This window comes from Dermacentor albipictus, chromosome 4, assembly GCF_038994185.2.
Source record: "Dermacentor albipictus isolate Rhodes 1998 colony chromosome 4, USDA_Dalb.pri_finalv2, whole genome shotgun sequence".
Classification (NCBI taxonomy): Eukaryota; Metazoa; Arthropoda; class Arachnida; order Ixodida; family Ixodidae; genus Dermacentor; species Dermacentor albipictus.
Window position 1 is genome coordinate 19192971 of NC_091824.1, and position 18182 is coordinate 19211152.

The 18182-nt window shown below is 44.1% G+C and overlaps 1 protein-coding gene across 9 annotated transcripts in view; it reads left to right on the forward strand.

Annotated features, from left to right (window-relative positions):
* rdx (BTB/POZ and MATH domain-containing protein rdx) overlaps window positions 1-17366 on the forward strand; it is a 219128-nt gene extending 201762 nt beyond the window's left edge. For 7 of the 9 annotated variants that reach the window (XM_065450705.1, XM_065450704.1, XM_065450701.2 and 4 more), the window contains 7 exons: window positions 291-442; window positions 4102-4229; window positions 5746-5923; window positions 8206-8384; window positions 11008-11150; window positions 12082-12249; window positions 15192-17366. In XM_065450705.1, the coding sequence (XP_065306777.1) occupies window positions 291-442; window positions 4102-4229; window positions 5746-5923; window positions 8206-8384; window positions 11008-11150; window positions 12082-12229 (928 nt within the window). In that variant the 3' untranslated portion in view covers window positions 12230-12249; window positions 15192-17366. Of the gene's footprint in view, window positions 1-290; window positions 443-4101; window positions 4230-5745; window positions 5924-8205; window positions 8385-11007; window positions 11151-12081; window positions 12250-14208; window positions 14279-15191 lie in introns of all 9 variants that reach the window. The other 2 variants (XR_010569219.1, XM_065450699.1) reach the window with 2 other exon arrangements.
* The last annotated feature ends 816 nt before the right edge of the window (window positions 17367-18182 follow it).

Here is an 18182-nt window from a genome sequence, read left to right on the forward strand (position 1 = left end):
ATAGACAGTCAGTTTCTGTGCTCATGCATAATCATTGCAAATTATAATGTAATATTTTGTTTAAAATGATCAATTTGCAATGTCGCAAAGTTGCTTTGAGTCGGAAGGATACAGGTCATGCAAGTCCACCTACTTACTGTACAGCATTTCGATTCCCGCTTAACTGCTATACTTTGAGCTCCTGTACGCCCTGGCACCGTAGATTCCTCTAGTAGTCTTTGTAGGTACAGGTGATGCACGATGATGTGCCACACATTCAACAGGCAGTGACCGCTCTGCCCTGCCAACAGGTGCCTAAGAGTGAATCCTAAGGGGCTGGACGAGGAGAGCAAGGACTACCTGTCCCTGTACCTGCTGCTGGTGTCCTGCAACAAGAGTGAGGTCCGTGCCAAGTTCAAGTTTTCCATCCTCAACGCCAAGCGGGAAGAGACCAAGGCCATGGGTGAGCACTGTCACTCACCCTTGCCCCCCCCCCCCCCCCCCCCCCCTTTGGGAGGCATCTGGCAGCATGTTGACTCACAGCTGATGTCTAACCTCTTCACAATGCATGAAGCTTTACGGTGGAGTACTGGCTCATATTTTCATAGTTGTAGGGGCTCTACCATGCACTTCTTGCATGAAAAAGGATGACACTTGGCAAGACATGAAGCTTTTGAATGAGTAAATGTGTCAACTTGACACCGAAGTAGGTCTCAAAGTGACAGTACCATGGACATCATTACGATGTCATGCCTGAGGTCAAAGTTTTGTGTTGAACAGCAAGGCAAGGTTGTGATATCGTTGGCCATAAAAAAAAAAGAAGCATACACGCATTCTTTCTAGCTTGCATATGCCAGTATTTGCAGAAATGGAGCAAGCCAGTGCTTCCCAAGGTTGGGGTGCATCCACATACCTGCCAACTTTCCCAAATTTTCCATAAAATTTATGAATTTGAACTCGTTATAAGATATTCTGAATGTTGTTTTAAGTTTACTGTAAAATAAATTCCATTCCAAAAAATAGATTAGCTGTTCAAACTAATTTGTTGTTTCTCTTTAGTTCCCTGTAAGGCGGTGTGAAATATTTTACACCAACTTACCATATTTACTCGCATAATGAGTGCACTCACGTAATGATTGCACCCCTGAATTTTGTCATCAAAATTCAATTTTTTTGCTTTCCCGTGTATGACCGCACCCTGAACTTGTCGCAGCGATGTGTCGTGTGCCAAGTCTAGCTAATGATGATTGCGCTTGCCATCTGTCGTATGCTACGCGAACAACTCTTGAAGACGTACCAAGCGGTCAGCACGCACCCAACATTCTTAAGCAGATGCCCCATTTCATTGCTTTCATCACTTTCCACACTTCCATGAAAAAATAAGCTACAACCAAACTTGGCTCAGCTTTATTATTTGTAGGCTTCATAATGGTTTTGGTCAACAAGAACAACATAAAGGGTACCTTTCGATTATTCTTGTCTGCACTCATGGGCACGCAACAAATCGCGAGCGGCAACGATAGTGGCCACGTTTACACTATGTTGGAAGTGTACCCTATTCATACGCCAACACTTGTAACGCAGCTAAGATATTCACCCTCCCTTAGCAGAAACGTGCCGTATTAGGATAGTAGTGAAGACAAATGCCGCAGTTCCCGCAGCATGCCCGCCATATGTTTCTGTGGCACTGGTACCTAAGCGCGCCCGTCTCTGTTTCTGTCCCCTCAAAGTGGATATGGCTAAGTTATTGTCACAAACTTGCCGATATTAACTATATTGTTCATTACTGATATGGAAGAAACTGTTTCAATGCACTTAATGTACTCGCGAGAAGAAAAATAATCGCGTTCGGTGCGTTTGGCTTGCTCCGCCAGCTGCGATTTTAGTTTTGGTGTCCCACACTAACAGCGGCAGCCGCCTGCTTGTCATCCCACAGCAAATGCGGGATGAAAAAATAAAACATTTCTGATCATGGGAAATTTAACCCGCGTAATGATCGCACCCCTGAATTTGCATCAACATTTTTTTGACAAGAAAGTTCTATCATTATGCAAGTAAATACGGTATATGGACACTACAGGATGACAACTTTTCCTTTTTGATAAAGATCCTCCACCTTCTCTATTTTCACACAACTCATTTGCAGTAGTCATTCGTCATAGTCTAAAATTTCTCTAATGTCCCTATCGAAATTTTCTTTCTGTATTTTGATGTGGAATTGCCACCTGTTTATAAGATGTAAATGTTAATAATGTGGTAAGCAAAATTGGTGGCTGCACCCTTTCTCTGCTTGGACGTCCATTCCAAACATTTTGACCTGCACGTCACGGCTTTCAACACGGTTTCGCACCGAAAGCTTATTCATAAATTAAATCATCACTTACAGCGCATACATAGACGGAGGACAAAAAAGGCGACGCAGACAAGCGCTTGTCTACGTCGCCTTTTTTGTCCTCCGTCTATGTATGCACTGTAAGTGACGATTTATACCATGGAATACCAACTAGCCCGTACTCAAACCTTGCTTCATAAATTAAGTTTCATAATAACATATGGCAAGCTGATGATAGCCTGGATCGAGGCCTACTTGTCAAACCGGCGTCAACTTGTTTCTTTTAATGATGCCCACTCCCACAACATCCCAGTTGAGTCCCGTGCCCCCCAGGGATCTGTTCTTGGACCGCTTTTGTTTCTTTTTATAAATGATATTTTCTGGGATCTTTCTGTCCACGTTAAGTTATGCGCTGATGGCTGTGTCCTTTATGAAAAAATAAATGCCATTGAGGATCAAATTGGGCTAAATGACAACCTTCAAAAAGAAAAAGGTTTTCTGACACATGGCAAATGGCAATAAATCTTGATAATACTGTATATATGAGAATAACACTTAAAAATAACTTTCTCCATTATTAGTATGATATTACTGATCGTGCACTTTCTGAAGTCGCATGCTACAAGTATCTGGGCCTCTGGATTTCTAATAACCTTTCTTGGAGTAAACATATTGATACTTTTTATTCTGATACTTTTTGATTCTTTTTAAGGCGGGCATTCTGGTATGCTACCCCTGAAACTCGCTCACTTGCTTATAAAGCTATTGTATGACCAGTCTTAAAATATGCTGTTATAATCTGGGACCCCTTCACTAAAACTAACGTTTGCAAATTGGAAAATGTTCAAAAAAAAAAAAAGATAGCAGTGAGATTTATCTAATTCCCATGGACGTACATCCATCATGAACCTTTTAAGAAAAAACGGTTTACTGTGTGTTACTAATAGGAATCGTATTTGTCGCTTTAAATTCTTTTTCCAGTCAGTAAATGGGCACTGCGATGTTGACACTTTGCAAATAATTAGTTATTCCATTGGTTATGCTACATGCATGTGACATTCTCACTCGGTAAAACCATTATTTGCAAGAACTAACTGTTACAAAGATTTCTATTTTCTTAGAACCCTAACTGACTGGTACAACCTTACTGATACAGTGTAGTAACACAGAATTCATGGTTATTGTTTGAGGAGCGTATTCAGTGATTAGTTATTTTTGTTTTGGGTGTGCATGTTGAGTCATGTTCGGTGCTTGTAATTACTGGATTGAAATTAATTTTCTGTTACGGTCTTGCACGCAATGAAATTGGTGAGCAATTTTCTGCTATGTACAAGTGTTGTTGAAGCCTTTGCCTGAATGTATTTCATTTCTATCTCAATGTGTTACTGTACAATTGTGTACACCCACCTGCAGTGGTCTTGCATTCAAGACCGCAGTATATATAAATAAATAAATAAATGAATAAATAAATAAATAAATAAGATTACATGTTGAAGCATGACATTGTCGCGAGAAATAACATTCACTGCACATGTAATGCTTTCTCATCGAATTTGTACCTTCAACTTTGCACCAGGGGGTCACAATAAGAATCTTTTTCCAGAAATTATTTGAAGCTGTGCGATAAGTGCTTTGTCACTTTTTGGTTCTATGTTACGAGTGTTGATTTGTGTGTGGCTATAAGCAAGAGATTCTGTGCCGCGAGAACATTTCCAGGCGCTCAACTGACGTAGTATTGACTGTGGGGTTGCTTTGCTGATGGTTATTTTGTGCGTCATCTGTTCCTGCAGAGAGTCAAAGGGCGTACCGCTTTGTTCAAGGCAAGGATTGGGGCTTCAAGAAGTTTATTCGAAGAGACTTCTTGCTCGACGAGGCCAACGGACTCCTTCCTGACGACAAGCTTACTCTCTACTGCGAGGTGTGCAGACTACATCATTTGTTGCACGGCTTATCACCATTCACCCATGCTGCTGACATGATAATCTCAGAGCTGTTGTTTATTACAGTTGCTGGAAGTTATCACACACAAATATAGTTATAAATGATTTTTCTAAAACATGCCTACATATCAAATTATTTTTCTTTTGAGCTGTCTTGCAATGCACACCATGCCCATTCGGTGCCCGGAAACGAGCTTAATTGTGATCTCTTCTCCTGCAGCTTGAATAAACCACCTCATCCATTTTGTCTTCACATCAAGATTGTAGTTAATCTCCATGATTGAAGCTGTGCAAAATTGAGCAGCTCAATTTATAAGGTGCATCCGCAATCATCATTCCAGCATCATTAGAATCTCCTTCCTTGAGCATATAGCATAGGCACTGATCCATCGCACTTTTTTTTCTCCTTCACAAGCACATATATAAGTCACGGTCCATTTTTCTTGTGCTTCAGTCCCTGCCACTTAAGATTTAGCTGCATCTCGTTGCACGCTGTCCTTTGATCCGCCTCGCTGGCTCATACAATTCTTGTGGCGAAATTGGTTCAGTACCCGACATAGCAGCCTTTCTTGTGAAGTAGCGGCGGCATGCATTTTCTTCAACATGTATAATGATGTCTGTTCAGTCCTGCTTTTGTTCCATGTGCCAGTTGCTTTCTTTCCTGTATGTAGCACAAAGATGCAGATTTTTTCCCCCTTGTTTCCTCTATCTTGCTGCTCCACCTTTCCTAGACCTACCACCTGTGTATATTTTCTCATGTTTTATAAGTTGCTGTACTGTGTTGCGCCAGTGCCTGTGTGTTACTGTAAACTCCCCCTTACTCAAGGCTTGCTTCGTGGGGCCTGTGAGGTGCGTCTGGGCTCAGCTGTGGGCACACTTTTCCTTGGAAATGTTGTGCACTTGTTGCTATGCATTTCCATGCCATGCACTTTGAAGCTTTGAAGCAGGTTGGCATGCTCATGTGCCTGCCTATTGATGCGCAAATATTCGCACATCCACTTATAAGAGCCTGCGTCTTCAATGTACATTCTTTTGGTGTTACGCCTATTTAGAGGAATAGCACCCTAAAGTGTGCTCTTTTGGCTGACCTCTCCTTTTTCTCTTTATTCAAACCTCTTCCGTCTTTTTCTCATCTTACTGTGTAATTCTGGCTAGCAGTAATTTACGGTTGCCACTTCATCAGTTTCTGTTCTAAGTGTTTTCCAGTCGTATGCTGTTCTCTGATCACCTGAACAGTTGGCAAGAGCTTGTCTAGGCATGCGTGCATGAACTATGTAGGCTTCTGATCAGATGCATACATTTCCATGGTCTCTTCGTGTTCCTATTAAAGGGAGTCTCATTGTAGAGGCACTGAAGATTAGTTGTTCAACGAGCGCTCGCTTTGCATAGATGCAGCAATATTCTGTTCTGTATACATGTAAATGTGGCAAATTGGAGAAATCAGTTTTGTTTGCATTAATGTTCTCCTGTTTTTCCCTCTTATCCACATTCAAGGTGAGCGTTGTTGCAGACTCTGTGAACATCTCTGGGCAGAATAACGCCATCCAGTTCAAGGTCCCCGAGTGCCGGTTGTCTGATGACTTTGGGCACCTCTTTGAGAGCCAGAAGTTTAGCGACGTCATCCTGAGCGTCAACGGCCGGGAATTCTATGCGCACAAGGCCATCCTTGCTGGTAAGGCTTACTTCTGTGGTTCACACTGCTTTGCTTGTGGCAACAAATTAATTTCGCACATTGGTGCATGTTCATTTTGAAAAATGCATTGCAAAAGGGCCAGAAGAAACGGAATACAGGCCTGTGCTGTGATCACTTGTTCATTGGCGCCCTTGTCCCTGATCACACTCCGTATTCTTAGTCTCATTGAACTTTTCCTGGAGGTGCCACACTGCTTTCTTACCTGGTACGCTGCTGTGGAGTTGTCGCACGGTGCATTCGCAATTGAGATTGAGAAGATGATCAGAAATTTGCACATTTCATGGCAAGACCATGTCTTCACCATGTCATGTGTAAATCCCCTGTATGCAGCTGGACTGATCTTAATCGGGGCTTACTTAGTGCAAATTTCCAAGCTGTGTGACTGTCGTATAGCATTGTGGTGTGCAGTTGATTCTGCAGGTTGTACAGGCTTCATTATTTTTTAAGTATATTTTTATTAATCCCCCCCAGTTCTTCTTTGGGTGTTGTAATTTTAGGTGCGGGTTCTACAAGTATATGGTTTCCCGTTATATGTGGACAAATAGAGTATTTATTGTTGCTTCCATGGTTCGTATCGTCATGCTAAGGTGCTGACGCGCCATCGGGAGATCTGCAGAAGGCCTTTTCCTGGCCTGTCGACGGCACTCTGCCTCCATTTCTGTTGCATAAATGTAATCCCTTCTTTTTCGCTGATATCTGTATGTATGCTTATAACAAATATTGGATATCATGAACATATTTTCATGGCCAATATGACATTATAACAAGGTTCAATTGTATCGACGAGGCTTCTTTGGAAACAAAACAAACATCAGAAGCTAGGCAACATGTGCTTAAAAACAGTGGCAAAGACATAAATAGCTTCAGTAGAGCAAAGAAAACCTCATTAGATACAACATTCAGATAAACAGTAGGCAAAAAAAAAATGCCCTCACAGTCTAAAACCCAATTTATTCATTGTGCTCTCTACATGTCATTGCTTACTGTACACACATAGACTGTTACAGCTATCATGCACTGCAATTTTAAAAAAGATGAATATACACAAATAAAACCAATTGCTTGTTTTTCGAAGTTCAGGTAAGAAACTGCCAGTAATGTTTTATTTGTCGACAATCATTTAGACAATAACAAGTAATTATCCAACTTGTTAATTGTTCTAATCATGCCGACATCACCTAGGGAGTTGTAGATTGCCGTAACAGACATCAAAACGAGCCGTTTCTAGTGAACGCACGCAGCACGTTTACTTTTTGCAGCAAAGAAAGAAAGCCCGCAAAATATGAAAAATGCCACGTGACTGCGTAATCGTGAACATCAAACAGCAGCACCATCAAACAGTCTCAGTGGGAAAGCAAGCTGTCTTGTTGCTGGGCCCAGTGGCAGCAGTAACTGCACCTGTGTTCCTCAAACGACGTGTGAACAACTCTCGGCGATTATTGCATATCAAGGAAGTTTACTGCCCTAAGCAGCGAACCTAAGATGAACAGCTTGCTTTCCCACAGACTGTTTGATGGCGCTTCTTTTGCATGCGCACGGGTAGGCAGTTGCATGGCATATTTTTTTTATTGTGGGCTTCCTTTGTTTGCCCGAAAAGGTACATACATGTGTGCCTTTACCCATTGGAAACACCTCATTATGACGTCTGTTACGATAATCTACAACTGCCTAATTGTTGTCTTTGCAATTAGAATAAAAAGTTAAGTAATTAATTAAATAATTGGATGTCAAGGAATTAAAAATTACTGATGGTTTCTCCACAATATTGTAAACATTTACTTGGTCTTATTCACGTAGTATGACCTATGTTTTCTAAAGCTATACTGGCTGGGACAGCCTGTAAGGTCACAGAAGTGCAAACATGATGTTGGCAACCATAGCAAATCCAACAATTGGTGGTAAAGTCCAAAAATGAGAACACATTAACGTAAAGGTAAATGAAGATAATTAATAGGGCGAAAGCAATGCTTCTGCCTTGCAAGGTTAGTGTACAATGCCCCTTTGTAAACAGACTTACTTCGAAAGCCGTACCAAGAATAGCAGTATTACTTAAATCTTGGAGTTGGTACTGCCCGATACTGTTCAGCAATTTATTCCGAATGAACAAATTTAGTTAATTGAATGGCAGTTGCATTAATGTGCTGTTGATGTTATTGTAGAGAGTGTACCAACGCCGCTGGCTGTTCTGCTGTTGCTGACCTAGTGTAGTTTGAGGGAAACCTTTCTCTCGGCCTCTGACGTGCTCTCCCTTGTGCGTGCAGCCCGCTCTCCGGTATTTGCGGCCATGTTTGAGCACGAGATGGAAGAGAAGAAGCAGAATCGAGTGGAAATCACGGACATGGACCACGAGGTGCTGCGGGAAATGCTGCGGTTCATCTACACTGGCCGAGCACCCAACCTTGACAAGATGGCCGACGACCTCCTGGCTGCCGCCGACAAGGTGAGGCCCATCTTGCCTATATGTGCCTCACTGGGTGTAGAGTGCATCCACACTCCGAAAGCCAGTTTACACCTTTTCGGGCACGCCTTTGCCCAGCGACATTTGTGTGCCTTTTCTTTTTAACTCTGCGCACTTGGTACTTCCAGGTCATGGACGGCAGGCACATTATCGGCATGACATAACATTCTTGACAGAAAAGTAGCGAGTGCAGAATTTTTGAGAAAGGAAAGGGAAGCACGACAGATGACGATTCCTGTTGTGGGACACAGTTATGCTCTATAGGGTGTGAGTGAAATGACTTTGAGTGTATACAGTTGAATCCCGCCACAACGAATACCGCCACAACGAAATTTCCGCGACAACGAATAATTTTTTATTCCCCGCGAGTATCCTATAAGAATTAATGGCCTAAATTTCTCTGCACAACGAACCATTTTTGCAGAGCGTTTCCGCTTCAACGAAATTTTCGCGTTCAAAATCGAAACCGAAACTAGTTTTATTGGCGAGAAGTCCAAGTCAAATCCAAAGCCACATTAAGCATGAAATCACGTGATTGCAGTTCCGCCATTTTGGCTTTGTGTCGTGGTCGCATTGTTCACTCGCTGCCTTTCTCTTCGACAACGACGAGTTTTCATCCGCAGGACACGATGGCAACGCAAGTGAAAAAACGCAAAACTCTTTCCCTTGAGCAAAAAGCTCAAATAATCGCCCAAGCAGAAAGCGGAAGGAAGAAAGCGGCAATTGCTGAAGACTTCGGAATTCCTGCAAGTTCGCTGTCAACGATTCTAGGCAATAAGGACAGCGTGAGAATGGCACTTGCTTCAGGCACATCCTCGAAGCACAAAAAGGTGACGCGGCCCCTCCATGAAGAGTTGGACAAAGCAGTGCATGCGTGGTTTGTGGAAGCACGAGCCAGCAACGTCCCCCTGTCCGGAAGCATCGTCCAGCAGAAAGCCTTGAACTATGCATGCCTACTTGGCATTGATGATTTTAAAGCCAGCATTGGCTGGCTAAACCGTTTCAAGGCCCGCCATAACATCGTTGGAAAAGTGTTGTGCGGCGAGTCAATGTCAGCAGACGTGGACGGAGCAGCTGCTTGGCAGGCGAGTAACATCAGGCGTTACTCACCTAACACCAGGCGTTACAGACGACGACGAAGAGGCGTCACCGGCTCCGGGGATCGCGGCCGCCTGGAAAACGCTGGGAGAAATAGGAACCGTGCCGCCTAATCTCGAGCTCGACGAATACATCGGCGCTGACGCTTGTGTTGTTGTTCGCGATGTGAGTGATGAGCAGATCATAAAAGCTGCCCGGAATGATAAGGACTCTTCCGATGAAGAAGACGACGACGTACAGGAAGCGCCGGCTGCGGCAACCACCGTACAGGTGATGGACGCTTTTGATGTCATCAGGAATTTCGTTGCTGTCCGAGACGACGATGTTGCAATGGGTTTGCTGACCGAGTGCGAAAATCGCGTGACGGCGTTGCTCGCCGTGAAGCGTAAGCAAACCAAGCTTACAGATTTTTGGCATTAAACGCCTTTGCTGCTGCTTGGGCAATTCCTTCTGCGTTTCACGTCAAATTTTTGCGATAACGAAGTTCCGCGAGAACGAATTTTTTTTCGTGCACCGTGAATTTCGTTATAGCGGGATTCAACTGTACCGCATTGTGCAGCAGTGCATTACCTTTAGGTGTTCTCGTTGCTCTGTTGAAGGGCCATATTTTTTCCCAAGTTTGGAAAATTGTCCTGGCCTAGGTCACAATACAGTGTACATGTTTTGAATTTCTGAATCACTAGCTTTCCACTTCTTCACTGGTTTTCAACTAATATGCACAGGTAGTTCAAGTTGGTTCAAAAGTTATTTGTGCTGTATATTTTTGAAGGTTTAGCATGTGCACACCTTGAACTAGACAAGAAGACTGTTTCATCTGAAAGGCAAAGCATAAATTCCAATAGCAAATAGGTAGACAGCTATACGAAGTAGCTATACCATGGCAGCTTTGTTGGCCGTATAAACTTGTAAACATTCGATTACTGACTAAATTAACAAGCATGGCGTTGCGCACACTCACTGTTGGAACGCTGGAGTGAGCAAGCCCTGCAGCAGCAGCGGTCGAATTGACCTTCGTGCTGCCTCTTGCTTCAACGCGAACTAAGCGGCGAGAACACCGCACACGAACCTCTCGGCACTCGGTGCACCGTGTCCCCCATCGCAGATTGCTTTCAATGTAGGGTATGAGCGGCCATGTTACACACGTCTGCCGGCGGAGTAGAACGCCCTACCTCCCCTCCCTCGTTGTCTTGCTTGCACAGGATTGAGCCACCATCGTCGGCTCAGCCTCTCACATACAGCATGTGGCACGTGGCAACAATGTTATAGCCCTTGGACTTTCTATGGCACATCATGGCAACGCCGATGGCAAGGATAAAATTGCGATCGCAGTAAAAGGTAGACTCGGGACACGACTTCTTTTATTGTCCCCTCTAAGGTGTGTGCACGTTAAACCTGCGAATACAAACCAACTGGCACAGTGACATGTTCTGTCCTCCTTTTTTTTGTGTGTGTGTTCAAGCAACAATAGTGACACTTGAGGTGTGTTCTCTCCCTGCTATGCATGCAGTACGCCCTGGAACGGTTAAAAGTCATGTGTGAGGAGGCCCTGTGCTCGAACCTGTCTGTCGAAACAGCCGCAGAGGTGCTCATTCTGGCTGACATGCACAGTGCGGACCAGCTGAAGGCTCATGCAATTGACTTCATCAACACGTGAGCATCTCAGCTGACCTCCTTGGCAGTGAATTGCAAGTGCATTAGTTTTGTGTGCTTACCTCATGGCCGTTGTCATGAACAGCAACCACATGCACGTCTCAACTTATAACCTGAGTACAAGGTCCGTAGGGGCTAAAGTGTTGGAGTATTGAGGTTACGAGTGAAGAGGTAGCCATGTATATATCACATGCACCTACGCTAGTGCTGCTTGACTAGAAATGTGTGTTGTCTTACCGGTCTCTCGTTGCAATTTCTACTAGTATGGGAGGCAGGTAGCCACAGTGTGTGCAGTAGCATAATTTTTCTTTTAATCTGGGCGAAATGACTACTCTCCAACGTACAGAACCTCTGTTGGCCAGTGTTAGCTAGCCAGCGCCACTCACAGCTGTAGAACATCCTTTTTCACCCGATGGCGTCACGTAACATGTGACACCATTGGGTGTGGCGCTGGATAGTACTCCTAGGGCTGTATCTAGTAAACCTAAATGCCCAGTTTAGTGGGCGAATTGATAGCGTCGCCATAGCACCATTGGTAATGCGGTTGAATCTGCTTGGTATGTGCTCTGGAAAGCTTTGTCACGAAAACCACAAAAGCTTTACTGTTTTCTAATAGTACATTTTTGCTACTGAATGGTCGCAAACTTGGGCAGTGTTTTTCATGCTTTTGTGGCCTTGCCCTTACTAAGGATGAGCCTATATTATGGCAGTGTAAATTCAGCAACAAGGCCAACTTGCTTTACTTGGAGTTGAACTCTTCCAAGAACTCCTTACTCAAGTTATAGTACCGCATTTTGTTTTAAACTGTTACATTCTGATTAAGATGGTTATATGAAGTGACCATGTGTGTGTGTAGCCATTTTGGTTAGTTCTGGCGTGAGTGCGTGCGGGTGCTGACTGTGGTGGTTGCGGCCTGTGTGGCTCTTGCCAGCAGGCATGCCACGGATGTGATGGAGACTGCGGGCTGGAAGACCATGATCCACCGGCAGCCGCACCTGATTGCCGAGGCCTTCCGGGCACTGGCCACCCAGCAGATCCCGCCCATAGGGCCACCCCGAAAGCGCATCAAGCAGTCCTAGGGATCACCACTATAGTGCAGGTGAGGTTTCTGTTGCCTGCACTTGGCAGCTGCCTAGAAGTGTGAGTTCCGAATAAAGTAAAAAAATGTGGCACTGAAGCAAGAAAGAACTTAAGGATGAGCCTGTGCCAACAGCCTTATTCATGGTGACTAGTAGGAAAGGTTGGTCCTAACTTGTCTGCTCAATGCTTGTGTCCTGTTCTCTTTTTTATTTCCGTGTCTGCTTCTGCGCAAAATCTTTAACATAGTTTGTGTTGGGAATGCAAAGTGCAGGTGGCTGCTATCCTGTCGCAAAATAGTTTATGTGTCAAACAGGAACAGCCATTAACACTGTTCAAAGTGAGGGTGCCCTCCCCCCTTCTTCAGGGACCACCCGATCCCCCTTTTTCTTGCTTTTAAGCTTTGTGATGTGCTGCACATCTTAATCCTCGTCACAGGAATCAATTCCTGTTGAAAACTTGCAGAACGCTTTGGACAGTCAGCAAGGCTAAGGAAGCTCTTTTCACAAGTGCATGCCATTTATTCTCGCCATATGGCATAGTCTTGATTTTGCAAGTGGTGCTGTTGAAGTCCTTTTTGGAAACGGGCATTAGGCAGTAGGCTACAAATTCTGTACACAGTCTTACACTTGTGCTATGTTGACATGGCACATATCTTTTCATGAAAAAAAAAAAAAACATGGGAGGCTGCTTTTAATTTTTGCCTTTAAAAGTGTAATGCAATAGCATTCAAAGGTTCCTAACTGATTTTCGCACTTCCCGGCAACTGTAGCTTATGTAAATGTAATGTTTACCGGGAAATGCTGGTGGTGAACACTGTGCACGAAGGTGAGCTTTCTGGTAGAAGTGCGGAATCTTGCATGGGCTGCAATGCAGCAGAGTTGAGCGGCCACGTGGAGCTGTTGCAAGGAACCAGGCGCGCTGCTCTGTGGCCTCCGGGATTCGCGCATGCTGGCACTTTCAGGTCTCTGCTATGGTGGTTGGTTGACAAATGGTAGAAACGCTGGAAAAGGGGTTTGTGCTTGAGTTTCTGCGTCAAAGGAGTATTTTTCTTGTATGACAAATGGTAGAAACGCTGGAAAAGGGGTTTGTGCTTGAGTTTCTGCATCAAAGGAGTATTTTTCTTGTATATTCAAATTGCAATCCGACGCTTCTATGCCTGTAGGTTGTGTGCAAGTCGATTATGATTTTGCCGACTTATTTTTTCTTCGAGAGAGTAGTTCAGTAACTTTTTTGCACTACACGGAGAGTCTCCGTGGTTGGGTTTGCATGGTTCGGAATGATTTTTGTCATGTCGACGGTCAGTGTAGGACGCCGACGCCAGATTTTCTGCGACACGGAGCCCTTAACGATATTGCATTAAAAAAGAAAGTGCCAAAGCACAAAAATAAAACAGTGCTAACTACAAATTGTCGGGTTAATTGTGTTGAGTGCATTATATGAGGAAAGGATGTCAGAACAGACAAAATTTTAAATGCAAGAAAAATGGTAACAACAACAATGGGGAGAGAGAGAGAGAGATAGCACTTTATTTACACCCGTCAGAGAGTATGGGTGATCGGGTGAGACGCAGCTCTCCCTATCACCGTCTACCTCCCCCCTAGACGTCGGCCGGAATCAGTTGACTTCCGGCGGCGGCCTGGGCTTGACGGATGGCCTGTTTTTGGGCTTGCTCTTCCTGGCTATGGAGGGAGGATTCCCATGACTCTCTGTTTCCATGTAGGCCGTTTAGGGCTGGGCAAGCCCAAAGCATGTGATTTAGCGTTGCTATGCCTTCACAGTTTTTACATTTTGGAGAGTGCACCTCAGGATGCCATTTGTGCAGAATATACGGGTTTGGGAAGGTACCTGTCTGCAGTTTTCGCCATATTACCTCTTCCTGCTTTGTGAGAGATCTATGGGGGGGAGGCAGAGTTCTCCTCCCCATTCTGTAGTGTTCTAGAACTTCTCTGTATGTGGTTAACTCTCGCTTTTTGGACAGGAAGTAATCTGCCTGCGCTGGGGCCCGGTGTGTGAGTCCTCGGGCGACCTCATTGGCGATCTCGTTCCCTGTGAGTCCACTATGAGCGGGTGCCCATATTATCCTAATTAGGTCGTTAGGTACGTTCTCCTTGCCTGCTTGCAGAATTTTGCCGGCCTCTTTGGAAACCTTACCTTTGTCATAGGCTTTGATTGCAGTTTTAGAATCGGTGATGACTATTCTAGTTGATGGGTATGTGATTGCCAGGGCAATCGCCGCCATCTCTGCCTCATCTGGTGAAGAGTGTCGTACGCTACAGCTAGAGACTAGCTCGCCTTTGTCGCTCACTACTACTGCAGCATAATGCCCTTCTGGGTATTCTGCCGCATCGGTGTACACTACCCCTTGTTTTTGGAGGAGGGAGCCTTGGAGTCTTTGGACCCTGCTTCTCCTGCGTTCCTTGTTGTGTATGGGGTGCATGTTTCTTGGGATAGGGGTTATTCTTAACTTGTTAGCAATTTCTTTGGGGATGACGGTTATCCTATCACGTGATTCTGGGTTTTGATAGCCCAGGTTTCTGAGAATGGATCGGCCCGTTTTGCTGCCAGTTAGTCTGATATATTGTGCCGTGAGTTTCGCCTCGCACATTTCCTCTAGGGTGTTCGACACTCCTAGGTTCAGAATCATCTCGGTTGATGTGCATGCTGGTAAACCTAGTGCTGTTTTGACACCTTTCCTGATGAGAATGTCTACCTTGTCTCTCTCTGCACAACAATGGGGAGGTAATGAGAAAAGCTGTTAGTCCCAAAGATACGAAATTTTTTGTCATGCAGTGCAATAAAAGCAAGGACGCAAGCAATTTTTTCATCTAAATGGCAAAAGCCTCGCTGATCTCCAAAGCTTGCATATTACAGTATACTCTAAGCAATGCACATTTGGTGAGCTTTGCCTGCAGTTTTACTCACTGCAAGGTTGGGGCTCTGCTTTTTTCTTTTTCTTTCCAGTGCTGCTCCTGCACTAGTGGGTGGACAAGTTCGAGGTGTAGTCAGCCTGCTGTCCTCGTGGAATGCAGGATGTGACTTTTTTGAACACCACACTACATTGGCTAGTCGTCGACAAGACATCACAGCAATGCCTTCCCCCCAGTTTACCTTCAGAGACATGGGCAGAGTTCTTCTGCTTCCAGCGTTGAAAACCTCTTGACAGTCAATTTCCTAGGATCTCGCTGTGGGTACCATGGTCTGCAGTATTGCGCTGGAGTAGCGTCGGAGCCAGAGCTTAGGGCACTGTGCTCTGCAGTGCACTCGCAAATATCCTGTCTAGTACGACATCTACAGCAAAACTGTTTGTGCGCGTTTCCATTCCCTTGGCTACCCACCACGGATGCAACAGACAAAGAGTGCATTGGCACGTGACCATTCTTTTGGACTAACTCTGCAGCTGCAGACTCTGGCCCACAACATTGAGGAAGAGGCTGAAGAAGAAAGCCCCACTTCGGAAAAGTGTGAAGCAGAAGAACTTTCACCCACAAGTGCTGGAGTACAACCCCCACCCCTCTCTCTCAGATGAAACCATGCGCACAACATTGGATAGCGTTGCCACTCTGCAAGGTATCATCCCGCCTCGGGTGTTTGGAGCTGGTGACAGGGATGTTAGGTGTTGCAGCTGACTTTTAGCCCCTCGGGAAAGTGTCAACCTCACCAACATCATCTGTGTTGACGTGCCAGTGAGCATTTGTGCGTGTGTGTGTGCACGTGAATTTTTTGTTGAAAGAACTGAAGTCTGCAACTGGCGAATGAATGTTGGAAGACTGTTCATGTGACGTGAGAATGTGGGCATCCCGTCTCACAGAAGCTCCCTGCATTCACGTGTAAAGAAACTTGAAAAACACCAAAACTAGGAAGAAAAAAAGACACTTGTGAAGAAGGACCTTTGTTTATTTCTCATGCATGAGATACGACTCCTGTACTTTCCTTTGTTTTTACTGTGTGGTGTGTGTGCGTGTGTGTGTGCACGTTTTACATTCGTGTGTTCCTCCTACAATTGTCACAAAGCAAGTGTTGTTGTGAGGAAAAGTAATTTATGCAAACACATGAGTTGGTGGTGGGTGGCCTCTGAGCTTATGTGGAAAGAAGTCCTCGAGCATTCTTGCAGTTTTTTTTTTCTCTGTTGGTTCCTAGAAGAGGACATGACAAGGGTGCAGATGCCTATGAGGATACATTTCGTCTAAATGCATGCATTAGATGAGCCATTCCATTCTTGTATCCAGGTGCCACACTCATTATGCAAAGCCATCAGGGCGTCCTGAGGTTCACAAGAAAATGTCATGCGGTAGAAGATATAGTGGCAGTTTAGTGTACGCGGATGGGTTTATGTGTAGTAAAGATGTTAGCTTATCTATTTAGTTGCCTAATCAGCGGACAGCCACATCTGTCACATGCAGTTCTGCTTGGAATTGCCACCCCTTCTTGACAAGATTTTGATCCTGGGACCTTGGCAAATAATGTCGGAGCTTGCTGAAAAATGATTGTGTTGATAAAGTGCTTTGTGAGCAGTGCTGAAAAGATTAGTTGAAACCTCTGTATGGGAGCAGTTGTCGCAAGTTACACTGCAAGAAAAATTTAGTCACTGGGGAGGTCCGGCCCATTTGTGATGACAGCGAGCATCTTTATTGTGAAGCTTTAGGTTGCAAAGCCTTCCTGGTTCCACCCACCACCTCATGATAGTCAATCCTGTACATAGCAAACAAACTTTTTGTTTATTCATGAACTTGCCAATCACCGATGAACGGACAAAACGGGGTTTGTTCATTTATCCTACACAATGGCTGCCACACAAGCGTGAAATGGTCGTGTTCTGCTGTGAAGACAAAGTTAAGGAAACCTACACCAAAGCTTAGCAACCCTCTTCTCAACCTGTGTGCATAGGAAGTCTTTTTGCGAATGCACACAGACAAGCATTTAAGGAAATGTGCAGCATAGCATCAGAGCGTGTGTGTGTGTGTGTGTGCGTGCAAATGTTTTTTTTTATTTTTTAGGATTTTCATTTTGGTTTCAGTGATTCGAGATGTTGTAGTACTCATCATAAGTTAAGATGAATGTTTTGCACGATTAGAACAGTGTTGCAGCACTTTTTTTTTTAATCAATCACCCTGTTAATAAAAGAAATGCAAACCCTCATGCCATGTTGAGTATTTTTCTCGTATTAGATTGGCTGTAGCTTCTTGCAATGAACTTGCATACACAATGTCATTAGTGTGGCTGTCTGAAATGCCTCTTATCTAGTTTATTCTTTAATACAAGAATGGAGATCGTCTTATCAATTCGGCATATGCCTTACGAGGAAGCTTTAGCTCGGGCCCAACTCCGACGCGGCCTATACAAATGCATGTAAAACGCAAAAACGTTTTTATGAGATAACCCCTGGACCGATTTTATTGAACTTTGTTGCATTTGAAAGAGAAAGTTGAACCAAGAGTCACTAGATTTTAAGTTTTTCTTTTACATGCATCAAACCTCGCAAATTTGGTGCAGTGGTTGCCGAGAAAAACGAATTCTCCTTTTACATGTATTTAGATAGGAGCACTCGAGCTAAAGCGTCCTCTTATGACATGTAAAGGTACTATCATGAGAGGACATTGCTGGAATACAATTTTTTTTTAATCCGAGATAAATTTTTTCAATATAGCTTTTGTGAGCAAATTTCTTATTTACGTGTTCAACAATATAAAACAATGAAAGTTGGAAAAAGAAGTATACAATTTGGAAATACATTTAGGATTCAGTCCACTACAGATGCTGTTCTGAAACCATCTGTTAGAGTAGGTGCTGTGAACATCTATATATATATATATATTCTTGAAGGCATCACTATTTCATGAAATTGCTCTTAGAAAGTTGCATAACAAAGGTAACGATTTCTTGTAAACTGACACTTCAATTGCGGATTTTTTACACTTTGTGTTCCCTGTAATGTGCAGTTTCAGAATTGGAACA